Genomic DNA, 20,463 nt, shown 5'->3' with positions numbered 1-20,463 from the left:
TGAGATCTGAGGATCAAGGTTCAAAGCCAGCGTGGTCAGGAAAGCCTGTGAGACTCTTATCTCCAGTTAACCACCAGAAAACTGGAAGTGGCGCTGCAGCTCAAGTAGGGCCCAGGCCCAGAGTTCAAAGCCCCATGACTGACCACCCCCCTCCCAAAAAAAATTTCAACCTAAGATCAAATGGTACTCAATTTAGTTACATGATCACACACCATAAAAAAGTCAACAGTAAGGTCCACGTTTCAGTCACTCATTTACTCAGTAATGATGGGGACTGAACTCCTAACATATGCCAATCAAGTGTTCTACCACTGAACTATAGCTACATACCTTTAGCCATTTTAATCTTTACCACAAATCTCAGAGGTGACTTAAAATCAAGATCCTAATTAAAAAGTAGAAGCCAGGATTCAAATCCAAGTTTTATTATAATTATGCTACACTGTCTTAGATGACAAAGCGGCAATTGCATCAGCTTAGAAAAAGGGAAAACATTTCACTCACAAGCTATTGCAATAACAGAACAGTTCATTAAACATTTGGATGTACTTTTTTTTTTTTTTTTAATACAAAACATAGTAACATTTCTTCCTTTCCTCTGGCCCTTGAGGCCACCCCAATCAAGAACCTCATGTTCACACAAACCTCCTTTACAGCAGCATGGAAGGCAAGAAAGGAAGGAAAGTGCAATTTTGAAAAGTAATGTTACAGAACCAGAGTAACAAAAATAGGGCAGAAGGTAGTGGGTCCCTCAGTAGATTCTCTGCCCACAGGTCGGTCCTGATCAGGCTCATGTCCTCAATAGGAATATGTTTTAAGACTAAACCCTGACATTAATACTGCCCTACTGTCTCTGTAGCATTCCTCTTATAAATTTTTTTTATCCTGTAAGCTTATTTGGAACTTCTTTAACGAACCCCACCTTGGTTTACCTCCCTGTCAAGTGCTCATTTCCTTTCAGTTTCTAAACAACAAAAACACAAACAGGAGAGCAGGAAGCCATCAGCACAAAACCTCCTTCCTAGAAATCACCTGGCCAAACACGCACAGCTGGAGCAAACAGATTGTGAAAACCAGGTCCAGCTGGCAATCTCTCAGATACCCAAGGAGATCCAGTTATTCTGCATCTGTGGACTTAAAGTGATCATCATCCACAGTAGAATAAATATGTCCCTCGTTGCTAAGAAAATCCACAGCTTGCCTAGAAAGAATGAATAAAAGGGTCATTTTCAAACTAGTAAGGGAAGGAAATTGCCTTCTGGATGCTGTTTTTAATCCTAGCTCAGAAAATTCAGTCATTTCTTCATAGAAGGCACTAATAAAAGTGCAAAATTGATAATGGCTACTAGGGCTGGCTTGAATTCCTCTCCCAATTCAAGAACATAGGGGCTCATTTAAATAAGCAAAGTGAAACAAGAATCTAAAACTACAGTCCAGATTGCCTATGAAATCTCCTAGCACATGAAAGTTCTACACGAGACTCTTATCTTCAAACACCACTAAAAACCACAAGTAGTGCTGTGGCTCAAGCAATAGAGTGCTTGCCTTGAGCTAAAGAGCGCAGGGACAGTGCCCAAGCCCAGAGTTCAAGCCCCATGACAGACCGCCCCCCCCTCCCCCGCAAAAAACACCAGCCAGAGCAGGCAAGTCTATGAGACTCATCTCCCCAATTAAGCACCAGAAAACCAGAAATGGCTCTGTGGCTCAAGTGGTAGAGTGCTAGCCTTGAGCAAAAGAAGCTCAGGGACAGTACCCAGGCCTAGAGTTCAAGGCCCACCAAAAAAAAAAAGGCTTTCCACAAAGAGTATGTTGCCATCAATCGTTGAGGTCATGCCAGTAACATGTTTAGTAATAGCCCAAACTTATAAAGAACCTACAACATGATAGCAATTCTGTATCTTACCATTATGGGTTGAAGTTGGGCAGCTTATGTGTATGTTTACACGCACGCACTGGTTTGGGGATTTGAACTCAGGGTCTGGGTGTTGTCCTTGAGCTTCTTTTTGCTCAAGGCTAAGTGCTCTATTATTTGAATCACAGCTCTACTTCAGGCTTTTTTTGGTAATTAACAGAGAGCCAGACTTTCCCATCTGGGCTGGCTTTGAACCAAGATCCTCTGATCTCAAGCTAAGATTACAGGTGTGAATCACCAGTGGCCAGCTAACTACTACTTCTTTTTTTTTTTTTGCCAGCTAGTCCCAGGGTTTGAACTCAGGACCTGGGCGTCCCTAAACTCCTTTTGCTCAAGGCTAGCATTCTACCACTTGAACCACACAGCACCACTTGTTTATTTCTGTGTATGTGGTACTGAGGAATCGAACCCAGGGCTTCATGCATGTTAGGCAAGCACTCTACCACTAAGCCACATTCCCAGCCCCAACTAACTTCTTGTTTTTGTTTTTTAAATGCTGGTACTGGGGCTTGAATTTAGGGCCTTGTGTTCTTTCCTGGCTTTTCTTTTCTTTTGTACTGGTCTTGGGACTTGAATTCAGTTTGGGCACTGTCCCTGAGTTGTTGTTTTTTGCTCGAGGCTAGTGCTCTACCACTTGAGCCACAGCTCTACCTCTGGCTTTTTGAGGTTAGTTGGAGATAGTTTCACAGACTTTCCTGCTCAGGCTGGCTTTAAACTGTAATAATCCTCATCCTTCTAGTAGATATGAGCCACAGGACCCGCCATAGTCAGCTTTACTTTATAAACTCACTTTTGTTAGTAGAAACTATGAAGAGGTTAAAAGATAGAAATGGCTCACAGACGCCGGGCACTGGTGGCTCACGCCTGTAATCCTAGCTACTCAGGAGGCTGAGATCTGAGGATCGCGGTTCAAAGCCAGCCCGGGCAGTAGAGACTGTGAGACTCCTCTCTCCAATAAACCACCAGAAAACCGGAAGTGGCGCTATAGCTCAAGTGGTAGAGCACTCGCCTTGAGCGGAAGAGCTGAGGGACAGCGCCCAGGCCCAGAGTTCAAGCCCCACGACTGACCAAAAAAAAAAGAAAAAAAAGAAATGGCTCACAGAAAGCACTCACTCACTTAATTGTGGCTATAGGCATATGCTGGAGCTGGTTCCGGAGATCCTGAAAGTTCAATCCTTCAGGTCTTGGGCAAGCCTTAATCAAGTTCAGCACCTGATATTCAGATTAGAATGATTTAAATTAGTTTACCTTTATAAACAAACAAACAAAAAACCAGGATTCAGGCCTAGGTTAGCCTTAGATCATTAAAGTAAGAGAACTTCAGGCCTGTGTTTTGCATTTCTGGAGTCACACAGGCAATTTACCTGATTCTGAACCACAGTGAGGCCATTGGAGGGCATGAAGCTATTCCCACTGAAGTTCCCTGCATCACTCATTCCTGGGTTGCTGAGAGAGGGTCTTCCTGCCATGGGCTGAATTGAAAAATAAGTTTGTAACATTAGAAAATTCACCATGTTAAATTTTTTTGCTGTTTTAAATAAATTGTTATAAGCAGCTAAGAATTTAAGTGTGTTCCAGTAACAATTGCTTATGTGAGAAAGCTATTATATAATGAGAATATCAGAGGGAGGTAAAAGAATCATTTGAAGCACATATTAAAAATAAATATATGCATAATTACTAGTTTCTTCTTCAAACCTGCTTCCGTGCTATAGTTCATCTTAATTAGTAAATCCATGCCCCAACCCAGCTTTGTAGACCTGAGTCATCTGTCATGTCTCCATTTCCTCCCAAAATCTACTAATCCCCACAGCCCATGAATCCAGTTATCTTTCTCATTCTAGTCTCCTAACTGGTATCTCCTCTACCTCAGTTCTTTTTTTTTTTTTTGGTCCAGTCATGGGGCCTGGACTCTGGGCCTGGGCGCTGTCCCTCAGCTCTTCAGCTCAAGGCTAGCGCTCTACCCCTTGAGCCACAGAGACACTTCCGGCTTTTTTTTTCTGCTGCTTATGTGGTGCTGAGGAATCGAACCCAGGGCCTCATGCATGCAAGGCAAGCGCTCTACCACTGAGCCAACTCCCAGCCCCTCTACCTCAGTTCTTGAATGCCAATTAAGCCTCCCCTCATTGCTTCAAGTGGTAAGTCCTTATAATTATGCCACTCCTATATTTAAAAGCTTTCAAGTGGCTCCCTCTACCTGTGAAAACATTATACAACACCTAGATATTCAACACACACAACTAGAAGTCCAAATCTGTATTTTCTTTATTAATTTTTTTATTGTGAAAATACCGTACAGAGGGATTACAATTACATGAGCAAGGAAATGAGTACATTTCTTTTTTTTTTTTTTTTGGGTCCGGTCGTGGGGCCTGAACTCTGGGCCTGGGTGCTGTCCCTCAGCTCTTCAGCTCAAGGCTAGTGCTCTATCTACCACTTGAGCCACAGCGCCACTTCTGGCTTTTTTTCTTTTTGTTTATGTGGTGCTGAGGAATCGAACCCAGGGCCTCATGCATGCAAGGCAAGCACTCTACCACTGAGCCACCTTCCCAGCCCATGAGTACATTTCTTATCAAGCATTATTGCCTCCTCCTTTGTTTCCCCTTACCATCCCTGCCCTCCCATCTCCCCACCCCCCCACCCATTTAATTTTTTGTGCATCACATTGGAGCTTGTACTCAAGGCCTGAAAACAGGGCTGGCTGGGAAGGTGGCTCAGTGGTAGAGCGCTTGCCTTGCATGCCTGAGGCCCTGGGTTTGATTCCTCAGCACCACATAAGCAAAAAGAAAAAAGCCGGAAGTGGCGCTGTGGCTCAAGTGGTAGAGCGCTAGCCTTGAGCTGAAGAGCTGAGGGACAGCACCCAGCCCAGAGTTCAGGCCCCACGACCGGACCCAAAAAAAAAAAAAAAAAAAAAAGGCCTGAAAACAGTCCTTGGCTTTTGTACTCAAAGCTAGCACTCTACCAATTGACCAATTTCACTCCCCCTGCCCTTTTTTTTTAGAGGTGGGAAGGGATTATTAATTGGAAACAAAAATCTCATGGACTTTCCTGCCCTGGCTGTCTTCAATTTGAGACCCTCCAATCTCAGCCTCCTGAGTATTTAGGATTACAGGCCTTAGCCACCGGGGCCCATGTTTTTTCTATTTTTCTTTTGGCAGTCCTGGGACTCCAATTTTGAGCGTGGACTCTGTTCCTGAGTTCTTTTGCTCAAGGCTAGCACTTTACCACTTCGAGCCACAGCACCACTTCTGGTGGTTAGTTGGGTCTCACAGCCAGGCACTAGTGGCTCACACCTATAATCCTAGCTACTCAGAAGGGTGTGATCTGAGGACTGCAGTTCAAAGACAGCCTGGGCAGGAAAGTCCATGAGACTCTGGTCTCCAATAAACTACTCAGAAAAAGCCGGAAGTGGCACCATGGCTCTAGTGCTAGAGTGCTAGGCTTGAGTCAAAGAAGCTAAGGGACAGCATTCAGACCCAGAGTTTAAGGCTCATGACTGACAAAAACAAAAAACAAAAACCGGAAGTAGAACTATAGCTCCAGTGGTAAACATTAGGCTTGAACCAAAGAAACTCAGGGACAACTCCCAGGCCCTTGAGTTCAACCTCAAGGACTGGCAAACAAACAAACAGCTAGGCTCATGGAGAAATTGTGAACTTCTTGTGGTTTATCCTTTAAAATGTTAAAGAAATCAAAGGCAGAACACAAAAGCAGCCATGCGCGGGAAGGTCAGGGAAGCTGCTTACCTGGCTGTTGGACTTGGTCAGCAACATGTGTGCGTTGACCACTTCAAGAATATGTGTGGTGAACTCATTCATGTCCTCCAAAGGCATGATCTTAAATGCCACAAGGCTCTTTTTGTTCTGTTAAAATAAACAGGAAAATATAAAGGATAAGCAGGTTAAAGCTAACACTCTTTACTTGGCTATAGTATTTGCTAATGTGTTAATATAGTTAAAAACTAACACTAGAGCTGGGTGCCGGTGGCCCATGCATATAATCCTAGCTGAGATCTGAGGATCGTGGTTCAAAGCCAGCCCAGGCTGGAAAAATCTGAGACTTATCTCCAATTAACTGCCAGGAAACTGGAAGTGGCGTTGTGGTATAGCACTTGCCTTGAGCTGCAGAGCTCAAGGTGCAGGGATAGCACCTAAGCCCAGAGTATAAGCCCCACAACCGACAAAACAAAACAAAACAAAAAAACACTGGAGTAATTAAAATATAATCTACAATGAAGGGACAAACAAAACTAATTCATAGATGTTATTTTTCCAAAGTTACAATGTTTTCCATTCTCATGGAGCTTGAACTTTGGGCTTGGCGCTCTGTCCCTCAGCTCTTCAGCTCAAGACGAGCACTACCACTTGAGGCACAGCATCACTTCCTGTTTTCTGGTGGTTATTGGAGATGAGAGTCTTGTGGACTTTCCTGTCTGGGTTGGCTTTGAACCGTGATCCTCAGATCTCAGTCTCTTGAGTAGCTAGGATTATAGGCGTTAGCTACCAACGCCTGACCAGTGTTTTCCATTCTTTATCTAATGGATGTTACTCTTTAGCATTCTGGTATTTCAATATTAAGGCAAAAACTAGTTATTTCCTCTTAAGAGAATGACAATAACATCCCATCAAACATGGAGTCCTACAGCTAAGTAAAACCTACACATAAATCCAGAAATCTCTTCACTCAAGTACATTTAAACTGCCATTTTTCTTCTGACTTTACCTGAAAAGATCTGAGGTGGCCAGCCACTTTCACGTATGTTTCTGGAGGAACCACAGTGTTTTCACTGCTGGCATCCTAAAAGATAAACATATACATACACTTAAGGTTTTAGTGATGCTGGTGAGAGTCTCTTCAAATTTCTAAATTACAGAAAGAGAAAGAGAAAGATATACAGTAGACGCACTAAACCCTCATGTGGCATTATCTAGTTTGTCCTGATTTTTAGAATCCACAGTGTGTATGTATGTGCACTCAAAGATGCAATAAGTCCTTGGGGCTTGAACTCAGGGCCTGGGTGCCGTCCCTGAGTTGTGCTCAAGGCTGTGCTCTACCATTTGAGCAATAGCTCTACTACAGGTTTTTGGAGATTAACTGGAAATAAGGGTCTCATGGATTTGAACCGGGCTTGCTTTGAATCTCCATCTTCAGGTCTCCGTCTCCTGTAGCTAGAATTATAGATGTAAGCCATCATCAGTGCCTAGCTTCTATTTTTTGTTTGTTTGCTGGTCCTGGAGCTTGAACTCAGGGCCTGAGTGCTGTCCCTGAACCTCTCTGTGCTCATGACTAGTGTTGTATCACTTGAGCCACAGCCCCACTTCTGGTTTTTTCTGAGTAGTTTATTGGAGATAAGAGTCTCATGGAGTTTTCTGCCTGGGCTGGCTTTGAACTGTGATCTTCAGATCTGAGTAGTTAGGATTACAAGCATGAGTTACTGATGCCTGGGCTGTTTCCATGTTATTAAAAAAAAAAAAAAATCAGCCATGCAACAAACAAACAAAAAACAAAAACCCTAACTATCTCCTTCAGTATTCTAACGCAAACATTTTTTCCAGCTAACTTTAATTAATTAATTAATTAATTGGGCAAGCCCCACGATGGCAAAAAAATAAATAAATTTACATTCAAAGCTGGGCGCAGGTGGCTCATGCCTATAATCCTAACTACTCAGGAGGCTGAAATATGAAGATGGAGGTTCAAAATCAGCCTAGTTCAAATTCCATGAGCCCCTTATCTCCAATTAATCTCCAAAAAGCTGGAAGTATAGAGCTGTGACTCAAGTAGTAGAGCATGAGCCTTGAGCACAAAAGCTCAGGGAGACCACCTAGGCCCAAAGTTCAAGCCCCAGAACCACCCCCCCCCCAAATAATTACATTAATCCCAGTGTAGTTTAGAATACTAAATGAGTGTGAAGCAGGGCACCTGTGGCTCTTGCCTGTAATCCTAGCTACTCAGGAGGCTGAGATCTGAGGATTGCGGTTCAAAGCCAGCCTGGGCAAGAAAGTTAGTGAAACTCTTTTTTTTTTTTTTTTTGGGTCCAGTCGTGGGGCCTGAACTCTGGGCATGGGCGCTGTCCCTCAGCTCTTCAGCTCAAGGCTAGTGCTCTACCACTTGAGCCACAGCGCCACTTCCGGCTTTTTTCTTTTTGCTTCTGTGGTGCTGAGGAATCGAACCCAGGGCCTAAGGCATGCAAAGCAAGCGCTCTACCACTGAGCCACCTTCCCAGCCCCTCGGTGAAACTCTTTTTTTTTTTAACTATATTTTTTTTTGTCTTTTCTTTTTCTTTTTTTTTGGTACTGGGGATCGAACCCAGGACGCTGCACTTGCTAGGCAAGCGCTTTGCCACTGAGCTACATCCCAGCCCTCCTCAGTGAAACTCTTTATCTCCAATAAAGCACCAGAAAACCAGAAGTGGCGCTGTAGCTCAAGTGGTAGAGTGCTAGCCTTGAGCTGAAGAGCTGAGGGACAGTGCCCAAGCCCAGAGTTCAAGCCCCACGACCAACAATAAAATAAAAATAAAATAAAATTAGTGTCAAATCATGTAAATATGTAATGCTAGAGTAGGCAAAAAGCTAATGCAAACTCCACCTCAGCTATGTAAATGGTACAAATATGAGAACAAGAGTCCAGGCTGTTATGTAACTAAAACCCCTCTGTACATCACCTTTATAAGAAAATTAAGAAAAAAAAAAAAAAGTCCAAGCTGGACAGGGCAAAAAGGCAAGCTCCTGTTTAGATGCTCAGACTCATACTTAAAATCCTAGTTACTCTGGAGTTCATGTTTGAAGCCAACACAAACAGACAAATCTGGAAGATTCTTATCTTTCTCTTTATTTTGTTGGTTCTGGGGCTTGAACTCTTGGGTTCTGTCCCTGCACTCTTTAGCTTAAGGCTAGCACTCTACTGCTTGAGCCACAGCACCACTTATGGTTTTCTAGTGGCTTATTGGAGATAAGAGTCTCTCGGAGGGGCTGGGAAGGTGGCTCAGTGGTAGTGTGCTTGCCTTGCATGCATGAGGCCCTGGGTTCGACTCCTCAGCACCACATAAGCAAAAAGAAAAAAGCCAGAAGTGGCGCCGTGGCTCAAGTGGTAGAGCGCTAGCCTTGAGCTGAAGAGCTGAGGGACAGCGCCCAGGCCCAGAGTTCAGGCCCCACGACTGGACCCAAAAAAAAAAAAAAAAAAAGAGTCTCTCGGAGTTTCTTGCCCAGGCTGGCTTGAACTCCAATCCTCAGATCTCAGCCTCCTGAGTAGCTAGGATTATAGGCTTGCGCCACCAGCAGTATCTGGCTTCATACTCTTTTTTTTTTTTTTTTTTTTTTTTTGGGTCCGGTTGTGGGGCCTGAACTCTGGGCCTGGGTGCTGTCCCTCAGCTCTTCAGCTCAAGGCTAGCGCTCTACCACTTGAGCCACAGCGCCACTTCCGGCTTTTTGCTTATGTGGTGCTGAGGAATTGAACCCAGGGCCTCATGCATGCAAGGCAAGCACTCTACCACTGGGCCACCTTCCCAGCCCCTGGCTTCATACTCTTATCTCTAGTTAACCAGCAAACAGTAAGAGTGGGATACTCTGAGTTCAAACTCCAGTACTGGCAAATACACACACAAAGATTCTGTCACTGGCACTGTTCTAGATACCAGAGATACAGTGGTAACCAAAATAAAAATTATTCTTGTGGAATTTAAATTCTATTTCCTTTCAGTTTTATAGTATTTTGTAAAATTTATAAACATTTATGCAAAGAATTAAGACATAATAAAAGTTTAAAAATAAGCTTGGGGGGCTGGGAATACGGCTTAGTGGCAGAGTGCTTGCCTTGCATGCATGATGCTCTGGGTTCAATTCCTCAGTACCACATAAGCAGAAAAAGCTAGAAGTGGTACTGTGGCTTAAGTGGTACAGTACAAGCCTTGAGCAAAAGAAGCTCAGGCTGGATGCCAGTAGATCATGCCTGTAATCCTAGCCACTCAGGTTGAGACATGAGGATTGTGGTTCAAAGCCAGCAGGGGCAGGAAAGTCTGTGAAACTTTTTTTTGGTCAGTCGTGGGGCTTGAACTCTGGGCTTAGGCGCTGTCCTTGCGCTCTTCAGCTCAAGGCCAGTGCTCTACTGCTTGAGCCACAGCACACTTCCTGTTTTTGGGTGGTTTATTGGAGATAAGAGTCTCACGGAGGGGCTGGGAAGGTGGCTCAGTAGTAGAACGCTTGCCTTGCATGCATGAGGCCCTGGGTTCGATTCCTCAGCACCACATAAGCAAAAAGAAAAAAAAAAGCCGGAACTGGTGCTGTGGCTCAAGTGGTAGAGCGCTAGCCTTGAGCTGAAGAGCTGAGGGACAGCGCCCAGGCCCAGAGTTCAGGCCCCATGACCGGACCCAAAAAAAGAGTCTCACGAACTTTCTTGCCCAGGCTGGCTTTGAACGGCAATCTTCAGATCTCAGGCTCCTGAGTAGCTAGGATTACAGGCGTGAGCCACCAGCGCCCGGCTTCCATGAGACTTTTTTTTTGGGGGGGTCCGGTCGTGGGGCCTGAACTCTGGCCTGGGCGCTGTCCCTCAGCTCTTCAGCACAAGGCTAGCGCTCTACCACTTGAGCCACAGCGCCACTCCCAGCTTTTTTTTTCTGTCTATGTGGTACTGAGGAATTGAACCCAGGGCCTTAAGCATGCAAGGCAAGTGCTCTACCACTGAGCTACCTTCCCAGCCCTTTCCATGAGACTTTAATCTCCAGTTAAAAACCAGAAGTGGCCTGTGATTGAAATAGTAGAACACTAGACCTTGAGCTAAAGAGCTCAGGGACAGCGTCCAGGCACAGAGCCCCACAAGTGACAAGGGGAAAAAAAAAAAAGAAGCCCAGGGACAGTGCCCAAGCCCTGAATTCAAGCCCTAGGACTGGCAAAAAATAAAAACTAACTAAATAAATAAATAAAAATAAAAGTAAGCTGGGCAGTGCTGGCTCATGCTTATAATTCTAGATACTCAGAGGCTGAGATATGAGGATTGTGGCTCAAAGCCAGCTCTGGCTGGAAAAATCCAAGAGACTCTTTTTTTGTTGTTGTTGTTTATTTATTTTTTTGAGTCCGGTCGTGGGGCTTGAACTCTGGGCCTGGGCGCTGTCCCTCAGCTCTTCAGCTCAAGGCTAGCGCTCTACCACTTGAGCCACAGTGCCACTTCCGGCTTTTTTCTTTTTGCTTATGTGGTGCTGAGTAATCGAACCCAGGGCCTCATGCATGCAAGGCAAGCGCTCTACCACTGAGCCACCTTCCCAGCCCCCCAAGAGACTCTTATCTTCAACTAGCCACAAAAAAAGGCAGAAGTAGAGCTATGGCTCAAGTTGTAGCATACTAACTAGTCTTGAGGAAAAGAATTCAGGGACAATGCCCAGACCCTGAGTTCCAGAACTAGCACCATAAAGAAAAGTTTAAAGGTTAAGATTAGAAGATTCTATCATCTACAAAGTCCAAAAGTAATTCCACCCTAATCCAGAGTCACTTACATCTGTGTCAACCCACTGACGAACATCCATGGGTGAAGCAGTCATGTCATCTACTTTGTAAACAATATTGGTTGGAGCCTTTTCTGCATGTCTGATTATTCCCACAATAGTGACCTAGATTATGGATAGGAAAAAAAAATTAAAAGTTAGTTTTCCAGGAAACCAAAGTAATATTTATGTACTTTAAAATGAAGCCTCCATCATGCACTAATATTAATTCAAAGTGGATCAAAGAACTCAACACCAGACTCCAAACTCTGAAATTACTGCGAGAGAGTATAAGAAACATTAGAACTTATAGGTATAGGTAAAAGTTCTTGAAGAGCCGGGCGCTGGTGGCTCACGCCTGTAATCCTAGCTACTCAGGAGGCTGAGATCTGAGGATCGCGGTTCAAAGCCAGCCCGGGCAGGAGAGACCGTGAGACTCCTATCTCCAATAAACCACCAGAAAACCGGAAGTGGCACTGTAGCTCAAGTGGTAGAGCGCTCGCCTTGAGCTGAAGAGCTGAGGGACAGCGCCCAGGTCCAGAGTTCAAGCCCCACGGCCGACAAAAAAAAAAAAAAAAAAAGTTCTTGAAGAGTCCCAGGGGCACAACAAGTAGGACATCAAAATAAAGTTTCAGCACAGCTAAGGACATAGTTTCTAAACTAGAAAGACAGCTAAAACTATAAAGGCTGGTAGAAAATCTTTTAGAAGCCGGGCACCGGTGTCTCACGCTTGTAATCCTAGCTACTCAGGAGGCTGAGATCTGAGGATCGCAGTTCAAAGCCAGCCCGGGCAGGAAAGTCTGTGAGACTCTTATCTCCAATAAACCACTAGAAAACTGGAAGTGGTGCTGTGGCTCAAGCAGTAGAGCGCTAGCCTTGAGCTGAAGAGCACAGGGACAGTGCTCAGGCCCAGAGTTCAAGCCCCAGGACCAACCAAAAAAAAAAAAAAAAAAGAAAAAAAAAGAAAACTTTTACAGACAAAGGCCTAATATCCAATGTATACAAGGAACCCAAGAAACTAACTCCCTACTTCCCCCCCTCAAATCTAATATCACTAAATGGGCAAGGAAGCTAAGAAGAAACTTCTCAGAAGAGAAACACAAGCAGAAATGCTCATCATCCCTGGCCATAAAGGAAATGCAAATCAAAGTAACCCTGAGATTACATCTCACTCCAGTTAGCAAACATTGTGAATTTGAACAAATGTTGGCAGGGATGTGGGGGAAAAAAAATAGCCCTACTGAACTGTTGGTGGGAGGGAATATAAACTAGCAAAACCACTATAGATAGCAGGCCAGAGATTCCTCAAAAAAATGAAACATAGCTGGGCGCCCTAGGCGCCAGTGGCTCATGCCTGTAATCCTAGCTACTCGGGAGGCTAAGATCTGAGAATCATGGCTCAAAGCCAGCCCAAGCTGGAAAGTCCTTGAGACTCATTTCCAATTAACCACCAGAAATCCAGAAGTAGTCCTGTGGCTTAAGTGGTAGAGCGCTCTCCTTTAGCTGAAGAGCTCAGGGACAGCATCCAGGCCCAAAGTTCAGGCCCCAGGACCAAAAATAAAAAAAAGAAAGAAAAAAAGAAAAAAGAAACATAGACCTTCACTATAACGCAGCCATACCACTCTTGGGCATCTACCCTGAACATCATGAGCCAGGATATGATGAGGACACCTGTACATCCAAGTTTACTGTCCCACTATTCACAATAGCTAAGATACGGAAACAGCCCAAATGCCCCACAATAGATGAGTGGATACAAAAAATGTGGTACCTTTATACAATGAAATTTTACATCACCATTAGAAAGAATAATGTCATCTGCCTGGAAATGGATAGAACTAGAACAAATCATGTTAAGTGTTATAAGCAATGCTTAGCAACAAATGGTGCATGTTCTCTGATATGTAGAAATTAAATCTGAAAGACACTGGGATATGATAAATTATACAGGATTCCAGATACTCTAAATACAGTGAGTTTCTATTAGGAGAGAACAAAAAGCAGCAATGTCTACATGGTTCTTCATGTATGTGTGTATGTGTGTGAACAAACTCCAAGATATGGGAACAAGAGATGTCTCTTTTTAATTTTTTGATGATTCTATTTTATGCATGGTGTATTCGAGTGTATATCTCAGGGAGGGTGGAGAGAAGGCATAGAACTTGAGGAAAAAAAGGATAAAAAAAGATGCAGCAGTGGAACTCACTGGACATAGATGAAAATGAACTGTACAACTCATGGGTAGAGACAGGAGGGAGGGACTGAGAATGAGGGAACAGAATTCACTGTAAGAAAGGAACTGTAAGCCAGGCACCAGTGGCTCATGCCTGTAATCCTAGCTACTCAGGAACCTGAGATCTGAGGATCTCAGTTCAAAGCCAGCCTAAGCAGGAAAGTCTGTGAGACTAATATCCAATTAACCACCAGAAAAGCAGAAGTGGCACTGTGGCTCAAGTGGTAGAGTGCTAGCCTTGAGTTGAAAAGCTGAGGGACAGCACCTAGGCCCTGGGTTCAGGACACATAATCAACAACAACACAAAAAGGAACTGAGCCGGGCTAGAAAACCGGAACTGGTGCTGTGGCCCAAGCGGTAGAGCACTCGCCTTGCCCTGAAGAGCACAAGGACAGCGCCCAAGCCCAGAGTTCAAGCCCCACAACCAAAAAAAAAAAAGGCAACAGTACTCATTATATCTGACTCAAGTAATTGTAATCCTTCTGTACATCACCTTTACAATAACAATAAAGTAAATCAATTAAAATAAAATGAAGCCTCATTTCAATTCTTCTGTTGAGTAAGTGTCCCTTCTTTTTTTTTTTGCCAGTCCTGGGGCTTGAACTCTGGGCCTTGGCACTGTACTTGAGCTCCTTTGTTCAAGGCTAGCACTCTATTACTTGATCCACAGCATCACTTCAGACTTTTTCTGCAATTAATTGGAGATAAAAAGTCTCAGACTTTCCTGCCTAGGCTGGCTCTGAACTGTGATCCTCAGATCTCAGCCTCTTGAGTAGCTAGGATTATAGGTATGAGCCACTGGTGACCAGCTTAAGTGGTTCTTCTATAAACTCTTTTACATACCTGTGAAATTTCAACATTCCCAATTTTGAATACTTCATCTGTGAGAGTGGCAGAAAGCAGCTGAGATATAGTACAGGGTACGATGTGCTGGGATCGGGTTCTCTAAAGAGAAAAAGTTGTGTGAATAAATTCAACTGAGAACAACCATCATTCATTTAATACTTGCCATGTGAGGAGCACTTTTAATATATTTCAGCCTTAAAATTTCAAGACAAACCTTGTTGTCCTCACTAGCGATAGAGAATAAAGTCACAAAGCTAATGAATTCCACACTTTTCAGTTCAAACCCAGCTTCATAAGACTCCAAAGTTCCTGCTAAATGGGTAAATTTGTGTAGCACTGTGGCTTAACCAAATGCCAGAGTGGAGAAGGGATAAGGTGGGAAGACCTACTGCCATAGCAGTAGAGGGAATCCCAGCTTCAGGGTGAAGCAGACTGCTCAAAACTCTGCAGAGGTAACATGGTATTAGAAAAGGGTTTGAGAAGGTCTGGGAAGGTGGCTCAGTGGTAGAGCACTTGCCTTGCATGCTCAAGGCCCTGGGTTCAATTCCTCAGCACCACATAAGCAAAAAAATAAAAAAAAAAAAAGCCAGAAGTGGTGCTGTGGCTCAAGTGGTAGAGCACTAGCCTTGAGCTGAAGAGCTGAGGGACAGTGCCCAGGCCCAGAGTTCAGGCCCCACGACTGGACCCCCCCCCAAAAAAAAAGAAAAGGGTTTGAGAAATGGTCAGCAGAGACAGGACTCCCATTGCTCTATGTTTGTAGATAACATATTACAAAAACTAATACAGTTTCCTTTAATACAAATGTTCTGTTGGTAAAATGCAGCCCCATGAACACCTGAAAAATGGGATTTGATCTGTTATGTTATCTTAAAAGTATAGGAGGGCCGGGCACTGGTGGCTCACGCCTGTAATCCTAGCTACTCAGGAGGCTGAGATCTCAGGATCATGGTTCAAAGCCAGACCAGGCCCAGAGTTCAAGCCCACCACAAGCGTGTGGGGGGGGGGTGGCAAGGCGATATAGGAGGAAGTGGCTCATGCCTGTCATTCTAGGTATTCAGGAGGATGAGCTCTGAGGATCACAGTTCAAAGCCAACCCAGGAAGTAAAATCTGTGATACTTTTTAAAAATTTTTTTGTCAGTTGTGGGGCCTGAACTCTGGGCCTGGGTGCTGTCCCTCAGCTCTTCACCTCAAGGCTAGTGCTCTACCACTTGAGCCACAGCACCACTTCCAGCTTTTTCTGCTTATGTGGTACTGAGGAATCAAACCCAGGGTCTCATGCATGCAAGGCAAGCACTCTACCACTGAGCCACCTTCCCAGCCCCACTGTGATACTTTGTTTCCAATGAAGCAACAGAAAGCAAGAAGTGGAGCTGTAGCTCAAGTGGTAAGGCGCTAACCTTGAGCAGAAGAAAAGCTCTGGGACAGTGCCCAGGCTCTTGGTTTGGAGCATTGGTACCAGCACAAAAAAGAGGGGGGGAGGGAAAATGAGTGACTTGTAGATAGAAGAAACATTAAGTAGCTTATGCGGGAAGTCAAATGAAGAGTTTGACAAGACTGACTCGTTAGCTACTAGCAATGACCAAGGACAAGGAAGGAGGGCTCGTTTTTAAAATGGACAATCAGCCGGGCGCCTGTAATCCTAGCTACTCAGGAGGCTGAGATCTGACGATCGAGGTTCAAAGCCGACAAAATAAAATAAAATAAAGTGGAAAATAACGGCTTCTAATAACTCCGTCCTGGCTTCACCCCTTCCCCCCTTGCAAGGCCCTCGGGGCCGGCCAGGAGCCGCCGCGGAACTTACTGATTTCCTCTCGGCCTGCGTCGGGGTCGGCGACCCGAAGCCCCCCGGGGACTGAGTGTAACCACCCGCTCCGCCATAGCTCGTGCCGCCGAAGCTTTCAAACCCACCTGGTGTTGAACAAGCGCGGGTTATGGGGGCCGCAGCCCGAGCCTACGGGCCCGGTCCCTCCCCCACCCCGCCCGTCTGCCCGCGTTCGCCGCCGCCGCCCCCCGACCCCCCAGCCCGGCCCGCGCTGAGTCCCCCGCGGCTTTCCTCCTTCCCCTCCTTTGTTCCCTTAACATTACTATTCCACATCTTTTTTGCCGGTCCGTCAGGCAAGGGGCCAAAAAGTTCGGTCCGATGAGTTCTCCGAACACCTCAGAACCCGGCTGCGGCCAGTCGTGTCTACTTTGCCCAGGCGCCACAAACTCCTTCCCGCGATTGGCTGAGCCAATCAGCGCGCTTGAGACTTCACGCTCTAGCCAATCAACGGCCGTGTAGCATACGCCGTTTGCCCGCCTCCGCAGGCCAAGCTTTTGAACAGGCGCACTACCCTAGGTGGGCACCGAAGCCTCTGCGGCCACTTTTACTAAGGGCAAACCCCAGCGCCACTGATAGGGGAAGGGAGAAGAGAGAACCGAAAGACAGAGGTGCTGATTGGGCAGGATCTCAAGAAAGTAACCAATCAAAAAATACTTCTACAGGATGGACTAAGCGTCGCTTTACGTCACTGTCGTTAGTCGACGGTCTCCTTTTCCCGCCAAACTAACGCCAGCCGGTCCACGTTTAGGGCGTTGTGGTAAAATTCTTACCTCAGGGCCATTTTGTGTTTCTTTTTTTTTTCTTTTCTTTTTTATTTTTTGGTGATCGTGGGGCTCGAACTCTGGGTCTGGGCACTGTCCCTGTGCTCTTCAGCTCGAGGCGAGCGCTCTACCGCTTGAGCCACAGCGCCACTTCCAGCTTTCTAGTGGTTTATTGGAGATAAGAGTCTCACGGACTTTCCTGCCTGGGTTGGCTTTGAACCGCGATCCTCAGATCTCAGCCTCCTAATAGCTAGGATGACAGGCGTGAGCCACCAGCGCCCGGCTTCCTTTTGTTTTTTTGAGACAGCATTTCCTCCCACCTCAGCATGGCATCACAGTAACGATCTTATTTCCTTTTTCAAAAACTGCAGGCACTGAGTCAGGCGCCGGTGGCTCATGCCTGTAATCCTAGCTACTCCAGGAGCCTGAGATCTGAGAATCACAGTTTAAAGCCAGCCCAGGCAGGAAAATCCGTGAGAGCCCAATTCACCCAATTCACCTTACGTTCAGTGTGTAACCAGCCCGTGGAAACTTAGGTGCATGATAGGGTGTGACCTTGACAGTGATTGGTTCCTCTTCCTCCCCTGCCATGCCACCCACTCTTTTTTGCTTTAAAAAGGGCTGCTTTGTGTTAATAAGTGAGTTTCTTCCTGCTTGACTTGACTGCCCTCTGTGTCTGATTGTTTCCCGGGCTGAGGGAGGCTGGGGAACAGGAGGGCACTTACCTTTCCTCGGACCAAATAATAATAATAATTTTTTTTGAAGAAAATAATTTCCTTCCTCCTTCCTTCTATTGTAAGGTGAATCATCCCAGAAGTCACATTTTAAAATATAGAATATTGGAGTCTTTATTATACAGTTAACAGGCTGCAGGCTGACAGTTGTTACAAAGGCCTGCAGCACTCAAATACACATAACACAGCTAGGAAACATGCTGAAGAGGAAAGAAATAACAAAAACAAGCCAATTCAGAGCTGAATTGGGATGCCATGATGACTGGAGATGAGCCAGGAGACAGGACACAGGACACGATCACAGAGACACGTGGCATAGAGTCTTGGCTGGTAGGCTGGTCTGGGCCTAAATAGGTCAGCGCAGAGGGCAGATCTTCAGGAAATTCCCAGTCCCAGGCACTGGACTAACAGATTCAGTAACTTATCAGCCAAGTTCCCACCTTGGTCTCCAGGGATCCGGGCACACCCATCACCTGGGAGGCAGGTGATGTCAGGGGTATTCCCTTCCCCCAGCATGAAGACAAGATGCCAGACCCTATCATCCACCATGTGGCCAATATGGCTCCAGCCAGACCTGACCTCCTTCCTTCATTTCCTTCCTTCCTCCCTTCTTTTCCTCCCTCTCTCCCTTCCTTCCTTTCTTCCTTCCTTTCTGTCTTTCTTTCTTCTTTCCTGGGGCTTGAACTCCAGGCCTGGGCGCTATCCCTGAGCTTCGTTGCTCAAGTCTAGCACTCTACTACACAGCAGCCTCCTGTGTAGCTAGGATTACAAGCTTGAACCAAGGGTGCCCAGCTTTCCATCCCCCTGCCCCTGCTTGGTACTGATATTGGGCTTGATCTCAGAGCCTAGCTAATCTTTTTCATTCAAAGCTGGCTGGTACTCTACCACTTGAGGTACAGCTAAACTTTCTGCTTTTTTGTTTGTTTTGTTTTGTTTTGTTTTGTTTTGGCGGTTGTGGGCCTGAATTCTGGGCCTAGGCTCTGTCCCTCAGCTCTTCAGCTCAAGGCTAGCGCTCTACCACTTGAGCCACAGCGCCACTTCTGGCTTTTTCTGCTTATGTGGTGTTGAAGAATCGAACCCAGGGCCTCATGATGAAAGGCAAGCACTCTACCACTGAGCCACCTTCCCAGTCCTGCTTTTTGGTTGTTAATTTGAAATAAGACTCACAGATTTTCCTGAATAGGCTGGCTCTTGGAACAGCAATCCTCAGATCTCAGCCTCCTACATAGCTAGGATTATAGACATGAGCCACCAGCACCCAGCTGAAGTTTCTTTGATGGCCAAGGCCAGCTATTTCATTCAGATTTGTTGGTGTGCTGGAACAGTAATCAGAAAGTGGGTATTTGTTACTCAGTGACTGAAGTTTAGTGAGTTCCCTGGGGTTTATAGTTGCTGGTTTCACAAAATGGCCTCCAGTTCTATTCCATTATTTTAAAGCAAATCACAGAGGTTGTGTCATTTGACCAAAATATCTCTAAAGGATTAGACTCTTGGCCAATCATATCATGCATGCCTGTAATTCCAGAGGCCTGGGGAAAAATTAGTGAGATCCCATCTCAATCCATAAACTGGGTCTGGTATCCTCATTCCAGATTTGTGGGAGGTGTACATGGGAGATTGCTGGTTTAGACTGACCTGATTCCAAAACTGCAAGACTTGATTAAAAAAAAAATAACTAGGGGGGGCTGGGAAGGTTGCTCAGTGGTAGAGCTCTTGCCTTGCATGCCTGAGGCCCTGGGTTCGGTTCCTCAGCACCACATAAGCAAAAACAAAAAAGCCGGGAGTGGTGCTGTGGCTCAATGGTAGAGCACTAACCTTGAGCTGAAGAACTGAGGGACAGTGCCCAGGCCCAGAGTTCAGGCCCCATGACTGGACCCCCCCCCAAAAAAAATACTAGGGGCTGGGAAGGTGGCTCAGTGGTAGAGCACTTGCCTTGCATGCATGAGGCCCTAGATTCAATTCCTCAGTACCACATAAACAGAAAAGGTCAGAAGTGGCACTGTGGCTCAAGTGATAGAGGGCTAGCCTTGAGCAAAAGAAGCTCAGGGACAGTGCCCAGGTCCTGAATTCTGGTCCCAGGACTGGCAAACAAAAACAAAAACAAAATAAAACTGTTAGACACAAAACACAAAGAAAAGTTTTTATTGCCAGTAAAGGGACTTCCAAGCCCCCTTCTCACAAGAGAGAAGTACCAGCTATTGTCTGAGTGACCTATATAATCCAAGAGGTTTAGGAGGTGGAGACACTGGTGTGGACGTGAGGATCGGGGCTTCATCATGGTGGACTAGGATTTATGGCTGATGCCCAAGTAGTAGATGATAAGGGGTTCTGCAGCTGCCCAGACCTGAAGGTCACTCTAAGGGGCTCTTGCTGCCTTCTATGGTAGTAGCTGCCCCAGAGAAGCGCCATCCCAAGGTAAAGGGGGTTGATTATTTACTGCCTTTACTACATGGGCCTAGTGTGTTGCCTAGGAAAGGAGCATGCTGAGCTATGGGCTAACAAAAACAAAACAGAGATGTCTTATTTTCCTAACCCACAGCATCTGGCTAGACAGGTGTGGCTTCTATCAAAGAGGGCAAAGATCTCCCTTCAGTGCTGACTGGCACCTAATCTGGGCCCGGCCCAGGTCACACCCTGCTGGGCAAAAGAGGAAAAGCAAGAGATGCCAGAAGCCCTAGACAA

The 20,463-nt window shown here is 45.6% G+C and overlaps 1 protein-coding gene across 2 annotated transcripts; it reads right to left on the bottom strand.

The window, feature by feature from the left end:
- Positions 1-404: 404 nt before the first annotated feature.
- On the bottom strand, positions 405-16,683 carry Rpa2 (replication protein A2). Of its 2 annotated transcripts, none has more exons than XM_070037505.1 (9): positions 16,550-16,683; positions 16,266-16,372; positions 14,461-14,562; positions 11,397-11,510; positions 6,635-6,709; positions 5,659-5,775; positions 3,277-3,384; positions 3,030-3,124; positions 405-1,201 (listed from the first exon to the last, which is right to left on the bottom strand). In XM_070037505.1, the coding sequence occupies exons 1-9, from the start codon at positions 16,557-16,559 to the stop codon at positions 1,117-1,119; spliced, it is 813 nt and encodes a 270-aa protein (XP_069893606.1). In that variant the 5' UTR covers positions 16,560-16,683; the 3' UTR covers positions 405-1,116. The 2 variants fall into 2 exon arrangements, with proteins under 2 accessions (XP_069893606.1, XP_069893607.1); XM_070037506.1 differs by having other exon boundaries at positions 1,124-1,201; positions 3,026-3,124.
- Between the last annotated feature and the right edge of the window lie 3,780 nt (positions 16,684-20,463).

Source organism: Dipodomys merriami, unplaced genomic scaffold, assembly GCF_024711535.1.
Source record: "Dipodomys merriami isolate MVZ:Mamm:240054 unplaced genomic scaffold, mDipMer1.0.p SCAF_28, whole genome shotgun sequence".
Lineage (NCBI taxonomy): Eukaryota > Metazoa > Chordata > Mammalia > Rodentia > Heteromyidae > Dipodomys > Dipodomys merriami.
The sequence above is the reverse complement of the archived record's forward strand: the minus strand, read 5'-3'. Positions and strand labels throughout refer to the sequence as shown.

What these genes read in the sequence shown, in the direction of transcription:
- Rpa2 (XM_070037505.1), bottom strand. An exon ending in GGAATGTTGAAATTTCACAG is followed by an intron (nt 11,511 to 14,460) that starts GTATGTAAAAGA and finishes TCCATAATCTAG; the next exon opens with GTCACTATTGTGGGAATAAT. An exon ending in TGACCAAGTCCAACAGCCAG is followed by an intron (nt 3,385 to 5,658) that starts GTAAGCAGCTTC and finishes TTTTCAATTCAG; the next exon opens with CCCATGGCAGGAAGACCCTC.